At 42.7% G+C, this 16,307-nt stretch overlaps 1 protein-coding gene across 1 annotated transcript; it reads right to left on the bottom strand.

Annotated features, from left to right (window-relative positions):
• Positions 1-762: 762 nt before the first annotated feature.
• On the bottom strand, positions 763-16,255 carry pard6b (par-6 partitioning defective 6 homolog beta (C. elegans)). The gene is made up of 3 exons (XM_088361978.1): positions 15,927-16,255; positions 13,513-13,735; positions 763-5,438 (listed from the first exon to the last, which is right to left on the bottom strand). Exons 1-3 carry the CDS (start codon positions 15,987-15,989, stop codon positions 4,525-4,527), a joined length of 1,200 nt encoding a protein of 399 aa, XP_088218104.1. The 5' UTR covers positions 15,990-16,255; the 3' UTR covers positions 763-4,524.
• Positions 16,256-16,307: the final 52 nt, after the last annotated feature.

The raw sequence follows: 16,307 nt of genomic DNA on the forward strand, positions 1-16,307 counted from the left end.
TGTTGTCGGCGTGACTGACGTCATATCCGCGTAGTCGACGTGACTGGCATCATATACGCGTCTTTGGTGTTTAAGATCGGCTACGAGTATTCGTGTTTCTTTGTTTTTCTTCGTGATTTATTGGCCAAAGAGCCACCAGGTGACGGGATTCCTCTACATTGTGATTATGCGACAACGATAACGCAATTAAAGGCGCGCCCGAGTATAGTTCAAAATACTAGTTATGTAGTGAACTCGAACTTAAGGGGCGACAATTTTTCATCAGTGATACTACTACATTGGAGCGACAATTTTTCATCAGTGATACTACTACATTGGATTGTCCACTTCCTAACTTGATCTTTGACAAAAATGCCATTAGAAATATGCATAAAATATGTGAAAAAAATACAGGCTTTTAATATAGTTAATTTTTTTCATAATACATTTCTCAACATGTGTAGACGATGCACTATTAAAAATAGGGTTTGAAGCAAATAAACAAAAATAACCACATAAAAGAGAGTGTGCTGCTAAAGAGCAAGCATCTTCAATGGTTGGTTCAGGGATTGTTACAATAATATTTTAAAATGTCATAATTAATAACATCCCTTGTTGAACAGAATTAAGAACTATAAAACGTGGAAAAAAAAAACGAGTCACCTTGAGAAAACGATTGGTTAAAAAGCTCCTTCCAGTTCCTGCAGATGGCGCCAGAAAGCAAACATTTATACGTAACCTCCACGCCCGGTGAATGCATGCATGAGGTTGACAGCCAACAGCTACTACATATTCCTCTTTATTTTTATTCAGCTCCTCAAATCAATAATTACAGGCGTACATCTATTTATTCGTACAGCTCCAGAAGAGTCTTAAAATGGTCACTATGGGATAAAAATGTACATCATTTAAAGCATTATTATGAAAATACTGACAATCTTCATTACAAATCTATATATACCATAGCATTTATCTGGCAAACGAATGCCATTGCTCAATTACTTCTTTATAAAAATAAAAATTGAGAGACACAGAGAGGGGGGGGGCTCAAATATCAAAATGTTCTGTTTTAAAATAAGAATTCACAGTATGAAAAAAATAGTGTCTCCCCCCCGCAAAAAAACAACAACAAAAACAAACAGTTGTTTCAGCAAAAACAACAGTCAGCTACGAAAAATCATCTCCATCGGTCAAATATATCTACCATGAGATTTTCTCAAACAAAAATATCAAAAAAATGTCTTGGTTACTTTAAAGGGTCATACAAAGTGTTCAAAGAATGAAAATACTCCAGAAATAGACATGATTAGAGAATAAATAACAGTGTCTCTGCAGTTACAATCCCAGTGTCCTGTGGTCCAGTTAAATACAATAATTCAAAATTGATTTTCTTTTGCTTTGTTACTGCTGGAGTGACAGATGGTAGCAGGTGCCACACGAGACCAAACATTAAAAGTGTTTCCGGTCAGACATCATCATAGGCTAAACAGGCTCATTCGATTGCAATCGTAAGAAGTATTATGTAAAAGCGAAACTTGTGTGGACATGTGTAAGCAGGAGAAACATATCTTATGAGCTTTTCCTCATTGAGGTTGCAGGTGAGCTCCAGTCTATCCCAGCTTTCTTTGGGGACAAAACCCTGGAATGTTTGCCAGTTAATCATGCGTAAACACACTCATGTTCACACTTAATTGGGTGTACCGCAGGATATTCCCCAATCCAATGGAATTGGACAGAAGATTATTTGATCCAAATAATGTGCCTTTGTTTGTCTATGTATGCCAACGGCGTGCATAAAAAAAAAAGGTTACCCACTTTTTGAGACTTTTATGTGTAGTGGTGTGTGTGGCTTGAGATGTTTTAAAGAAAAATATGTACCTTGATACAATAAAGGTTGGGAAACAGTCAAGACGTATTAACTGCTACCGCAGAAAAAAAAAACAAAAAAAACAAAATCGAGCCCATAATTGCTCTCATTTCATCGTACATGTGGAGGCTGTCAAATTGCACACATCATTGGTCAACCATTTTTTTACGCCTTTCTAATCAGAGATGCACGTGAACTTTTCTAGATCAACTTTTTAATTCTGAATTTGTTTTTTTTTCAGTAGCACATCAGGTTTTCATAACAATAACAACATGAAATAAAATCATAAATTTAATGGTGGTGAAGAATTAAGGGGGAGGTTCAGCGACAGGTGGAATTATTATTTTGCTGAAACAGTAAAATCCAGTGCAAAGCTTTTATAGGTCAAAACAAGAAATGCAAATATCTCAAAAACATGATGTGCTAGAAAAAAAAATATGTGTCAAAAGCACATTTAGAGACATATAAAGCCATCTCCGATTCAAATTTGCTGTTGACCAGTGCATTTGTTAAGGATACAGTGTAAAGCTCTGTAAGACACCTTAAACACCATTTTGCCTCTTTAAAATAGTACAATATCTATTTTACTTTTGTTAGCTAGGGTCAAAAGAACCTCAAAAGACAAGGTTGTGTGTTACAGTGATGCAATCAAATGTTTCAATCGGGTCCAACTATCCATTATGGAATGCTTTTAACGTCTCAGGACTTAAAAAGAGAATTGAAACAGTGGTGAGGACACATACCAGTCAACTGTGGACTTGACCCAGATACATTTACTGTACAAAGAGTCGAGGTCCAGGAAGTATGTGGGGGAGGATCAACAGAAAAGGGGAAAAAAAAAATCATTTGTTTTACATGCATGCAGTGGGAGGTGGTTCTTTCCCTTGTCATGGAATATTCAACAACAGGGGCAAAAATCACCCCAAATACAGTGGACCATAACCATTCCAAATGGTTCCGGAAAGTCCTGTGGAAGGGGGGAGGGGGGCATGTAGGTCCAACTTTCATGAGTAGCCGTGCAACACTTAATCTCTGAGCATTTTCAAGGTAGTAGCTACAAGTGTTTTTTCTTTGGCCTTATTGCATCTTTTACTTTTGTGATGCTGCCAGAAGAGGATAAATATGAAAAAAATATGAAGACACCCATGAAAGGCTTAAAAAGGACATAATATGAAAGACTGACTTGTATACAAACAGGTGTCACACTGCCACAAAAATTGATAATCGAATCTCTGCTGTTTTCCACACTGCACAGTAAGCAACTCAGGATGGAGGCTTGCTCATGGCATCATTAGAACCGCTCTCAAAAGGAGCCCATTTCAGTATGGCAAAAAATACATTGGGAAAATTCTTGATCCTTGGGGGGCTTTGTTGAAAATGCCACAAATATATGAAATTCATTGAACTGAATACAAAGTAGATAAATGCAGGCCTGATTTTTAACAGGCCAGTAGCTGACTTATTAAAATCATCACTTCTTGATCCGAGGCTAAGAGGACCAGACTTGTTTTGTGCTTGAATAAAAACATTATCATCATTGTTATTATTATTATTACTGTTATTATTTTTGCAGAAGGCAGCTTTGGTGACTTTGCTGCAATGTTCTTGCGGACGATTGTCGTGCGAGGGGAAGGGGGAGTCTTGTTTGTGTCACGGGCGTGTTGCTGGGGAAACGCTCATCTATTCATAAGACACAAGGGCACGACGGGGCTCACTTCTGCCACTTAGAGGAAGCTTGAGTATAAAAAAGTGCTTCAGGAGGCTTGGAGGGAGGTGCAGTAGGTACCTGGATTTGGAGGGAGCTTTATCTATGAGTAACACCTTTAGTCATTTAGTGTGTGTGTGTGTGTGTGTGTTTGTGTGCGCGCATGTGTCTGTGTGTTGTGCCCACAGCCTCCGTAGTGCCATGATAAGTGGGCACTCCAGTCTAGGGTGTGGTGTTTTACATGTAAATGTTAGGACGTACAAACATTTAAATAGCCTTTGTGTCCAGATTGAATATTTACAAGTCATTGTGCTTCTCCGTCAAAGTCGGCGGCATCAATGGCTAGCCCGTGGCTCCCTCTCAAAGTGTTGCTCAGTACGTTTACATGCCGTTTGCTCCAGCAGACTACTTGCATTGTTCTTCCACAGGTTGTGGCTGCCTCCTGTGCACCTAGATGCGGTCTTTTTCTGTAATAATCATAATATAAATCAACACGCTGGCCGGTGAACAGTGATTTGTTCCAACTGTGCATGCTTGGTTTACGCTCTACACTTGACTTATGTTACAACTGACATGTTTGTTATTCGTGTTTTTGATAAGTGGGATGGCTGCATGAAGCCAGATGTTCTTTCTGGTCTGCCAGCTGCTTGTCTGCCTTGCAGTCAAAGTATGTGCACATTGTCTTAGTCTGACATGGTTTGATTTGCTTGTTTACACGCTGTAAATACAGTAATCCCAGCTATATTGGTGGTTCACTCAATCTTTCTGAAATGCCCGAAAATATCGCCAAAGCCCTGTCGAAATATGAATTGGTGTCAAGGAAGTCTGCTCTCAAAGTGAGTTTTTGTTTTTTTTCAGCTGGTATAACATGTTTATGTTTGAGCCAGGCTAAAAAAAAAAAAGGATTTAGCTAACGTCTTGTAAACGTACTGAGTGTATGGAAGTACTCAAATGTAGTGCCTGTTTGGCGGGTTTACAGTGTTATTACAGTCCCATCCTCTTCGAGACTCCGCCTCCTCGTGGCTCTGTCAGGTGACGGCGCGGAGGATCCGGCCTTGCTTAGTGAGCCGCTGCTCCCGTGGGCCAGTGCGGCACCGTTCAGGGCGAAGGGTGGCGGCGGCGAAGCGGACGCTCGCAGGTTGAGGTGTGGCTCGTAGAGAGGCAGCGGGGGCATGCTGTAATTGGACAGCGTGCGGTTGACTGGCTCGGCGTCGCCCCCTGCCTCGATAACGAGGTCCTCGTCATCTTCGTCGCTCTCCAGCTCACCGACGGGGAAGTTCTGGATGATGTGCGAGGGGCCAGACGAGCTGGCGGCAGGCCCGGACGATGAAGAGTAGCCGTAGTAGCTGGCCCCGCTGTCCGAGGACCGCCCCGAGCTGCCGGACGCCGCGCCCCCGCCCCGGACGATGTTGTTCCGCTGATTGGCCGGCTTGACGGTGATGATGAGGTTGTGACTGTTTGCGATCATCATATCCGTCACTTGGTCCAGAGACTTGCCGGCTACCTCGATGCCGTTCACCTCTAGGACCTCATCGTTGACTGCCAGAAGACCGGTGCTTTCTGCCAGGCCGCCGGGAACCATTCGGGAGATAAAAATGGCGGGGACTTTCTCCAAGCCCTGCGGCGTGACCCGCACGCTGGAGCCATCGCGGATGTAGAAGCCCAGAGGCTTTTCCTGGCCGTGCTTGTACAGCCGCACGCGTCTGTGCGTCTCGGGCAGGATGTCCACGTCTATGATGGACGAGACGGGGCGGAAATCTCTCGGGAGGCTGATGATAACTGGTGGCTTTTTCCTGTTGGTATCGGGTCGGAGAAGAACTGCCGAGAGGACCGTGTTTTTCTTTCTCGTCAGCGAATCAGTACCAAAGGTTGTATAATCCGCTTCCTCTGCATAACAAAAAACAGAAGTGGTGGACAGAGAATAAACAATTGTTATGAAAGGCTGGTATACTACATTGCAATTGAAGAGGACATTCAGAGACCAATTATTCACTCCAACTGAAAACCCATTGAGTCAACCTGGAAAGCATATTTTGGGAATACGAGACGACGTTAGAGTATCCAAAGAAAATGTACAGTTCCTTCCAAAAGTATCATAACGGATTGGAGTATTGGCCCGTTATATAATTTCAAGACAATGAATAATAAACTCTGATCGTAAGTCTAATGTGGACTGCACATTCTCCAAATCTCCACAGCTTCGTCCTTCATCATCACTATGGCCCTCACTGACCAGCTTGTCTCAGGACCGGCATCATATAATTCATAGTCAATAATTTGCAATCTGATCAATCAGGCAGCATGGGTTCAGTGCCCCACTCAGTTCTATATGATTCTGGAAATCAGTCCACCTTTGGTCTAAAGTCAGAAAGTTCTGATGTGACCTTGAAAGGGATGTGACCTTGAGACAAAATGGATAGATTTTGAATGGGATGGAACAATCCCCACTAAGCTAAGCTATGCTAAAATTCAGTTAAGTTAACTGCTGTCAGTAGTCCAAAGTACTTCTTGGATATTATTGCAAGTGGCCCACACACATTACAGAGCACCACCCGAGACGGCTCTATGGGTTGTCATTGACAAGCTTTTATAGACTTTAACCCGGAATGGTCACCAGGCGAAAGGGTAGGAAAAGGGAGGAATTTCACTCTCAACTAGTAAAACAACAGCTAAATATTAACAGCTGTATAAATTCCACTCGTTTCTGTCAACGCCCAACCAGTGAAGAACAAGTCGTCTTGATGAATGACCGAATGAGGTGGCCGATTAATAGTGGCGTCGATGTGCATCACGGAACAAACCGGTTATTTTATGAGGTTCCACTGTACAGTCAATGCCGCTCTTTAAAACAGATCTTGAGTATTCAGTGTAATTGTCTTCAGAGCCCCTAGGGGCAACATCTATTCCTCATTTGTACAAATTATGCTTAGTGTTATTTTTAAACAAAGATCAAACTATTAAAACACTTTGTTCCACTTTTACTTCTCGGTTTTTAGCTTTTTTGGAATGTATTAAAAATGAAACACTGCCCTCAACTACATTCTTAAAATAGTATCTTGACAGCAAACCTGCGCCATTATCCCGCTCAGTACAGTAAAATTGGAGCACTCAATCATTTGCTATATTGTTTGATGAGACCGGTGTCGGGTTTGTTCTGAGGGTCAATTGTATTAATTTATGTTAATTAATGTATGACCACCTTACCTGCTTAGACGTTGAGGCAAATAGTGAAAAAATAACTGACATCACCTCACTAGTGCTAAGAGAATAGGGTTGCGTATATTTATTGTTTACACTGGAATAAATTGTAATTCCAAGACACTCATTTGAACACAATTCCACCAGAAGTGTGAGCTCGCTCTGTTTTTCTCATCTTAAATTCTGCCACTGGAGGGAGGGAGGGAGGGAGGGAGGGAGGGAGGGAGGTTTGAAGCAAGACTACAGACTACAGTAGAATGTGTCCAAGATGATGACAGCAAAGCTATCAAGTTAAGAACAACTTTGACATCTTTAACATCAGTCAGCACCTCTGTAATTGAAAATGAAGGCGGATAGATACGGGTGTGGAACCAAGAATTGCAAAGCCTCTCATCAGTGCATGACAGGCCTGGCTCATTGACCCCAGTTCCAGTGGCCACCTAGCCCAACTTCAGTGGCACGCTCGTCATGGTTGCCCACAGGTTAGGTATTCGGACTATGCAGCGGCAGCTTGGACTCCCACACACACAGTTGAATGGAGGCAGCGATGAGCAACGGAAGTTAAATTCCCGGAGGAGAAAATGACGAGCTGCTGGCGTCGGACGTAGTCGACCTTGGTCAGTGCGCTGACTCTGCTCGGAATTAAAAGGACATGCCTGCCTTTCCATCACAAAGGGATGTCATGAAGCAAATTTGCCTTAGGAGAGGAAGCCACTCTGGGTCTACTCTCACGCTCTGCGTGCCATCATGCCTCAACTGCAGCTTACATAAAAGGTGATTTTAAAGGATGTGAATGCAGCACAATGAAACTTCGGGCTATTGATGGTAATGCGGTACTATTCTGGGGTCCGTCACCATGGAAATGAAATAATGGTGTACTGAACTAAATAAAACTTGGGCTTTTGACCCTAGTGTTACAAAATATTACAGTTGTTTATGCAATCCATGTAAAAGGATGGATTAACATGCCACAGGAGTAAGAGCTATATTCTTTGATGCAAACTAATTTCCAGTTGAAGGCTGCGTAGGGTGTGCAGGCCAAATGGCAATAGCAAGCTACATACTTAGCGTCACATCACAGCAAGGCGATCTGGTAGGACTTTACACTGATCTGACTAGCTGGATCGGATAAAATGATATTTTGCCTTTTGATGCAAAATCTGTGATCAGGCGTAATTTGCAAAAGAAAATCAATGACATCATTAATTGGATCTGCAAAATCAGACATTTTTTTTTTATTTTGCCAGTTGCCTTTTTTTTTTTATGTTTCCATCGGTATTTCAGTCACGTTTGTCCCTTTCATGACTTTTCACAAAAGAATTACACAACTGTGCCAAAATGAACAGTTTGGTCGAAGTGGGCTAGAACTGGAGGAACAAGAGAGGACATCGACACTCGCATATGAGAAAAATAATACAATACGTGTTGATTTGTGTGTGAAAGTTATCCAACGTATCCAAACATGAGTCATGGCAAGACTCTGAGTAAGGAAAAACACAAAAGACAAGACGTTGAAGGTTGTGGAGTTCTGGAAACAGTTGGGTTTGTTGATGACAAGCCTGAACGCTCGCTACAGTCTGTGCCGAGGTGTTCCTGACACAGAGTGTTACACCGCTCGTGTGTGCGCGCGCGCACGTACATGTGCGTGTCTGCCAGTTTGAGCTTGTGCAGATGAGAAAAAGCAGGACGAATGCAAAACACAAGACGTGAGAGACACGGGGGCACGAAAATAACAAATGCTGACCGGGGGATGGGAATCAAGCGTGCAGAGGTGATAAACATTGAGAAAGGAGAACATTCCCATGGGTTTGCTATTCCTGGTGCGGACGAGTATACCTCGCCCTCGTAGCCCAGATAAAAGGCACCTTAAATGTTGCCGATAAGGCTGGAGAGAGAAGTGGAAAGATGGCGATCAGAGGAGGAGCGGTTGGGCCAAATGGGAGCAAAATGCAAAACACAAAGAGCAGCTATGACCTGTTTGAGGGGGCGAGACCAGCCAGAAGCTTCAGTGGTGCTAATCATAAGGCAGCTTCTCATTTAGCCCCACTCATGAATTATCAATCACAGCCATCATCACTCTTGGCTGGTTACGTGCTATAATTAGAGCTTTTCACATCACCTCATTTGCTGACTGAAATGTGGTGTAAATGGTGGTCATTAGTCACCTTTACATGATGACACTTGGAAGGAGCAACTTAATGTTGCTGATTTGGTATATGCAGAAGGTTTTAAAATAAAAGTAAAGCAAAGGTGCAAAACAGTGTTAGCTAACAATTAGCTTGTATGAATACTGTCAGTCAATACTGTTTGGTTGGCAACAATTATTACACTGGTCAACAAATTGTTACTTCAGCTTTGAATTAGGGATGCAAGTAAACTTTTATTGAGACGAATTTTGAGGTCAAATTTTAATGGTTCATTTGAACAGGACATTGCTTATACCACATTCCATTTTTCCCTTTGCATGTTGGTTGTTTACCAGGTTTCATTCACCTCACCCACTTTCTGTTTTTTTTGCCTTCATCAATTCTTTATCAGCTCTAAGCGGAGCAATTCTGACAGGCCCAAAAAAAAGAGCGCTCCCTCGCCTCCATCCTTCTGTCCCAGCCACACTCCTCCATCGCTCCGCTACAACTGGAGCCAGGTTTCAGGGGGGTAAAATATTTGGTCTGTGCTTTCTTTCTCAACCACTCACTCCCTCCCTCTCAGTGAGCACCCCCTTTGGCTCTGCAGCGAGGGTCCAGTCTGACCTGCTGTCCTGTCTAATCTGGCCAACAGAGCTGATCTGAGACTGGCCACATTCCATCCAAAATGCACCCCCTCATCCTTCTCCCTTATTCTGCTCTCTCCTCTCTCTCCCACCCTCCCTAGCTTGGGCCTCACTCTACATTCCTCCCTTACTAATACTATTCTTGCTGTCCTCCCCCCTCCTATTTCTCTCTGGTTGATTTCTCATCACACTTAGATTGCACTTGCTTTCCTTTGCCCACTCTAATTACTTACCTTGATGAAACAATGCCTCATACATCAACACCTTCTTTAATAATGTTGACTCTCTTTTCCTTTCTATCCTCTTGTCCATCCCTCCTATTAGAGCCTAAAATGAGTTCCTCCTCCTCCGCACATTCCTTCCTGGGGGAGCTGTGACTCTACTATTGCCTTGCTTATTACATGTAGCATGTCAGCAGAAATATTTGCGCATTTACACCAATGCAGTGCACCAAGTAATTAGTGCCCCCCCCCCAAAAAAGTACCTATCTCTATCGATAGTTTTGATTGTAAATAGATATGATAATTTTTCATCAACCTTAAAAATAAATGGTGTACAAATGATCTGATTTTAAGACGGGGGGCACCAGAAGGAGACTGGCGTGCAGATCACTTAAATGCAACTCAAGTAACGAGACCTCCGTCGTTAGAAACCTTCCACAAACTTTCCATAACTTCCGCTTAGTAACAAGCGAAATACAGGTCTTCCTCGACATACAAAACTCTATCACGTCAAAGCAGTACTTCCTTTATACCAATTCCCACTTCCCTATTGGCCAAGGCTATGTTTCAGAAAGAGCACAAGACGCAAATAAATAGTTTTCAGTAAATCGTTAAAAATAAGTTCCACAGGAACAAAACCCAAAATTAAAGGTGAATTCATGAATAGTGCGCCATGAATAGGCGGGGGTTCACATAATTATATCCACCCCCACTTGAAAACCTTTAATGTGAAGGCCAAAATGGAAAAACATTCCTTGTGACTTTTGCCACAATTGTTATTTATATATTTGCTCACACATTTCCTGCCATCATGTGCCGTTTTCGCAGGAACATTTCAATTTTATCTCCACTGTACTGCGTATGCCCTCTCAGTTTGACCGAATGACTCATTGGTTAGTGATTAGCACAGCTGGGATAAGCAAACATTCCGGCGCCTCCCGATACCTTTCCCGCTACCATTCAACGACTGAAACTACATGAACCAGCAAACAAACACACGCCCTGAGAGAGAATGAAAAGTGAGCAACCACCATAAGGATCACACCTTGGAAAATGGAACGGATCATTCTGGACGACGGACCAAGACAAGGCAATACTTTGGCATATCTTCGAGTGACTTTGGGTTATGAAAGATGAAGAAATAGACACCATTAATTCCATAATTTATGTATCAGGAGCAAGCAGAATAGGTTAGGCACTACACGTTTACATTGTTAATGATCAACTCAATTCTAAAACGATTCGGTTGTGACACGACAGCCATGAATTTAAATTTAAGACCATATATCGGTTCAATATAATCTCTGGTTGTAAATGCCTACGTTTCACAATTTAGGGGATGAATGGATTAAGGAAAATAATTCAGATTTATGTAACACCTAATTATGTAAAACCAATTTCATTCGAGCTGTGTGTCATACACACACACTGCCCAAATTGAATATATATTACACAAAGCGTAATGATGGCGGACGACAGCTTTTGTTGTCAGAGCCAAATGTTGACAGGTGCAGTTCCCAACATGCTTTGCAGCTCCTCCAAACATTGAAAAACCACTTGGGCACTTTAAATCCATCCGTAAACGTGCCTTTCTCCTCTGCTGCCATGACAACAGGTAAACAGTGGGCACCTCATGGCTGGCACAATAGTCACTGACTCATTGTTCTCAAGTGTAGGGCTTGGCTTGGCTGGGCGAGTGAGCAATTTTGCCAGAGAGGTATCAGAGAGCTGAAAGCATTTTCTTTTTTTTTTTTTTTTTTATCCAACACGCAGCTACTTGCAAAAGGACACCCATCAAAACAAGTAGACCAGATCACAGCGCAGATAGAAGGAAAAAAAAAACAATGGCGACATTATTGAAACAGCAGCAGACCCACACACAAGAGCGCACACCCCTCAGTCCATTCGTCCAAACATCTGCACACCAGCAGAAGAGCAAAACCCTGACAAAGAAAGTTTCTAAATTTAGCCCTCAAGGAACAGATCCAAAAAAAGCTACTTCGCAAAGAAGCAATGCTAGCTTGCAAGCAAGTATTGTTTAGTTGCACGACTGGCGTCAAACATGGCCCACAGTGCAGGCTTGACAAAAGTCCGCTCTTATGCAATAATAGAGCCTTTTACATCCTATCCACTCACCCCGTACATAAGCACCCACAAGGGTTCAAAGTCTAAGTAGTGTTTAAAACCTGCTTATGAACTTCAAACTAAAAATCTCCACTTTGCTTGTCTAACGTAGTCAAAGCATAAGGTCACCTACAAGCAAAACATTCTGCATGTTCTGTGTGGCCTTGGCCAGGCGACTGGAGTGGCTTGAGTGGGTTCAGGTTCAGCATCAGACCCAAGTAACCCTCCCACGTGCTTGAAATGCCTTTTGGAAAACAAACTTTAAAAACAAATATTACAAAGATATGTATGTGCTTTTATGATTAGATATTCCTTTATTGTGTCACACTGGGACAAAGGGCGCGGTCTGTTGTGGTGCTGTGTTACTTGTGCTAGGATGCACGAGTGTCTGAGTGTGAGCTGTGGCCGACAGCACCTTCTGCGTGACTATGCCCATTGTGTTTGTGTCTAACGGTTCTCTCCGTATTCAATCACTGGCACTGGCAACTGTGGTTCTCTTTTCCCACATGCACAAACTGAAGTGACGTCACATGTGAGCTAGCTAACAAACGTGTACACTGGCATTATTGTTTTATTTTCATTGGTGAATAAAATCCAAACGACATGAAGGTTAAACAGCCTCCTGGAATGGATTGTGTTTGGTTGTGAACAACAAAAGTTAATGAGCTAACTTAAACACCATGTGTGTGGAGTGTGTGTGCCTGAGAAGCAGCAGCAGGGTCCCAGCGTGGTGCTCATGTCTGGAGCGTGTAATTGAAACACAGTCCCATGCAGCGCAGCACACTGAACCCAACTAATCTCCTTCATGACAAAGTGGCTTAGCTTCTACAGGGTCCTACAGCACAGTGGCACAGCTTAACCACGCCATACGGACAACTTCACAAAACGAACTCCTCCGTGAACAGGCCTCCAATGAGTGACTCATCCATCCAATCATTATCTATAGCTCTTATCCTTATTGGTGTCACCGTTGAGCTGGAGCCTAACCCAGCTGACTTTGAGCGAGAGGCACCGTAGACGCTGGACGTAAGCACAACTGCGCAATAAATCCTACTACCACTTCCTCGACTCATTAAAAGAGCTGAGCGACAAAGAAAGCTAATTACCGTGACTACTTTAAAACTCCATTCCACTACACAGCTACAAGGGTTGCCACGGCTGGGCTTGCCATTTGCGTGGTTCCACTTTCGAATCAAACTACATATAATTGGGCAGCCGGGGTTTCACATGGTTCTGTGACACCTCAGAATCTGAACATTTTTACTTTGATTGATATAATGGCTTATAAGGGAGGTCTCTACAATTGAGTTACCGCTTGTAAAAATGGGGTGTCTATCCAGAGAGATGTTATGGGGAAACAAACAATATCGTGATTCATTTGACAGAGTTGTCGGATGCCCTTCCTGACGCGAGCCACCCAAGGCAGCGGAAAGTAGGACTATGATGTGTCTTGTCTTCCACCTTCCGTGAATAGTGTGCGCAGTCAAATGAGCAACTAAAGCAGATTTGGTTTGTGACAAAAGAACGTTGTCTCAAGCAATTCTAAAGCAAGCTGCAGTTCAAGCCTCAAGTCTGCATTTCAACAGGAAATTGGATCCAGGATGAACAGGTGGAACTTGTTTCTCTTTTTGCCGTGCATTCTTCTTACCTTTCCTCTGCAGGAAGAGTCTGAGGAGAGGGCTGGCCGTGGAGATGGCCTTGTGGTAGTTGTCGTCATTGTTGATGGGCAACAGGTCGCCGTGCATGTCGGCGTAACCCACCAGCAAGTCCACATTGGGGATGCGATGCACATGTTGCAGGAGGCCGTAGAACTCATCAAAGCGGCCGGGCTTCGAGCGATCCAGAGAGAACCGGCGAAACTCTGCACCAAACTATGATGCGGCAGAAAAGGGGGGCCAAATGAAAACATGAGCTTTAAAATGTGACTACAGTCAACACGGGCAGCATTCGGAACACATGAATTTTCCACATTTTTTTTAAAACTATTTTTTTCCTAGGCATGATTTTGCACCAATTTCCTCCTGTTTTAGAGAAAAATATTGACTCAATATATCCTAACTCAATGTTATTGAGTTTGTTTTTTTTTAAATATTTTGACATGTAGCAATATGGATATATTTTTCCCAAATGTATTTTAATGGGTATCAATTATTTATTATTCATGTCCGTATCTACTGCCATCACTGGTACTGGGCAAATGGATACAAATGAAAACTACCAACCTTGCTGAGGATGCTTATTTAAAGGCCATAATCATCAATAGTTGACAAATAAAACGCTTTTTAAGGGATGTACTTTTCATGTTCCAAAAGCAAAGTCAGCCTCAACAGGGGCGTTAAGAATCAAACATGACCGAATTCATTCGGTCAACACAAACAAACCATCTTTGAGGTTCATCAATATAGTATTAGCTAATAGCTAGCATATTAAAATACACACTAGCACTACAGTGACATCTCACAAGGACAAACAAATATCCACACTAACTACACAAACATAATCAACGCCTTAAAACTTACCTTTTAACATTTACAGAAATCTAGCTGGATTACCACACTCATCCTAATTAAGCAGGTCAACTGAATGGTTGTCATGCGGTAATGTGAAGACTGTACGCTCAAAAACATCAGATTGGCTGCCAGTGACCGCAGAGTCCCGTTGGAGGTGTTGATGAGTACTACTAAGTGTTGTGGTGACTGTTAGCCTGCAGTGGAATTAAAGATAGCCTTTTCTCTGCTACCTTTGCTATACGCAAGAGAAAAGATACACTGCAAACTGCATATATGTTAAATGAGACAAAAACATGTATCTAACACTGCAAACTGCATATATGTTAAATGAGACAAAAACATGTATCTATCATGCTGAACTTTTTTTTTTTTTACTTCCCTGACAGCGTCAATCAAAACAGAGGGTTAATTATCTTTCATCACAAGAGCATTTGTGGTGGTAAACCAGAAAGTGATAAAAAATTGTATACATACGTTTAACAATTTAGTATTTATTTGATCAAATAATTGGTGAAGCAATGACTTAAAATATTTGATTATTTTGCAATCAAAATAATTGAAGATATTTTACATTTATTTGTCTATTATATATAGTATATAATTATCTCATTACTCTTTGGTTTATATAATTTACATTTCTGCTTTACATTTTGTAAGTGCCCAGTGCGCTTGCGCATGCATGCTCACAACGCCAATCGTGATTCCTCGGAAATTATGCAACTTTTTGTCTTACCTGTCCTACCTTCGGTTAAAAGCGGTGACGCGTTCAATTAAAAGCGATGAGTAACTTACTATTTTCGTCTTATTCGCCTTTTTCATTGCCTCAAAATACTTTGGGCGTGCTTATATCTATGAGTAAGTACATTCTTTGGAGGTTATTCCATTTATCTGGACGTCCTACCTGCACTTGAAGTGGAGGAGGCACTTAACGATTATTAATTAGAATGACATTTTTTAAGTTCAATTAAGTCTTTTCAAACAAATGTTAACTTGTTTAGGTAAAACCACTTATTTCTATACCCCGTTGTGTTTTCCCAAACTCTGCCTCGGAGGACGAGAATCCCGCCCTCCCTGGCCAAGGTGACGCCTGCCGCAGAAGGAACGTGCCAGAAGCCTGCGGGCCAAAGACACCTGTGCCCTCCAGGAAACACACCGCTGAGCGAGCTCGTTTCCCGAGTATGTCACCGCGACGGCTTGAAAACAACACCCCCTTACTTAAGTCAAGGCGCTTTAATGTAAATTCGATTTGGGCTGAGTCAATATTTGGAGGGGGAAGGGTGATCGAGGAAGCAGTGACAGGTGATATTACTCTCCGAAGTGAGCGCTTTCAAAAAGTTAACGCGGGCGGCACGTCCGATCGACGGTGAATTCCCACCATTTTATGCTAGCAAGTTAGCCACAACCTCGGGTAAACTTTATATGAGCGAACACTTGCTCATTTGTGTGACTTGATACCGAGCACTTTAGCTGAGCTAAATTAGCCTCGAGTGGACTATGTCATTGCAGCAACATCTAAAAGAAATCCAAAAAACACACAAATTGTGATCATCACCTTACTCTTCACCTCCACGGCACTCAGAGAACGGTTGCTCGGCACTCGGTGGTTCTTGTTCATGTTTCGCCGCGGACCTCCGCTATGGACCCAAAGAGCTGAATCCGTCCGATACCCTTCCAGTAGGTGGCGAGGGGTGGTATAAATCCCAGCCGGCGTCAGCGTTTGTGTAGTCCTTCGAAGATAAACGATGACTGGCTACCGTCGAGTAGCCCAGGAGCTCCTCAACTTGTTCCCCGACATACTGGCTGGCCCACCGCCGGACACCGGTACGCTGGTAGCGGCTACTGTACTGCGCTGTCGCTCAGTGGCACTCAGATTGTGCTCTCTCCCTCCTTGGAACCGTGGCGCTTCAAAATAAAAGTTGATTGGTTACTGACT

This window comes from Syngnathus floridae, chromosome 2 (genome assembly GCF_059516105.1).
Source record: "Syngnathus floridae isolate MCC-2025c chromosome 2, RoL_Sflo_1.0, whole genome shotgun sequence".
Taxonomy (NCBI): domain Eukaryota; kingdom Metazoa; phylum Chordata; class Actinopteri; order Syngnathiformes; family Syngnathidae; genus Syngnathus; species Syngnathus floridae.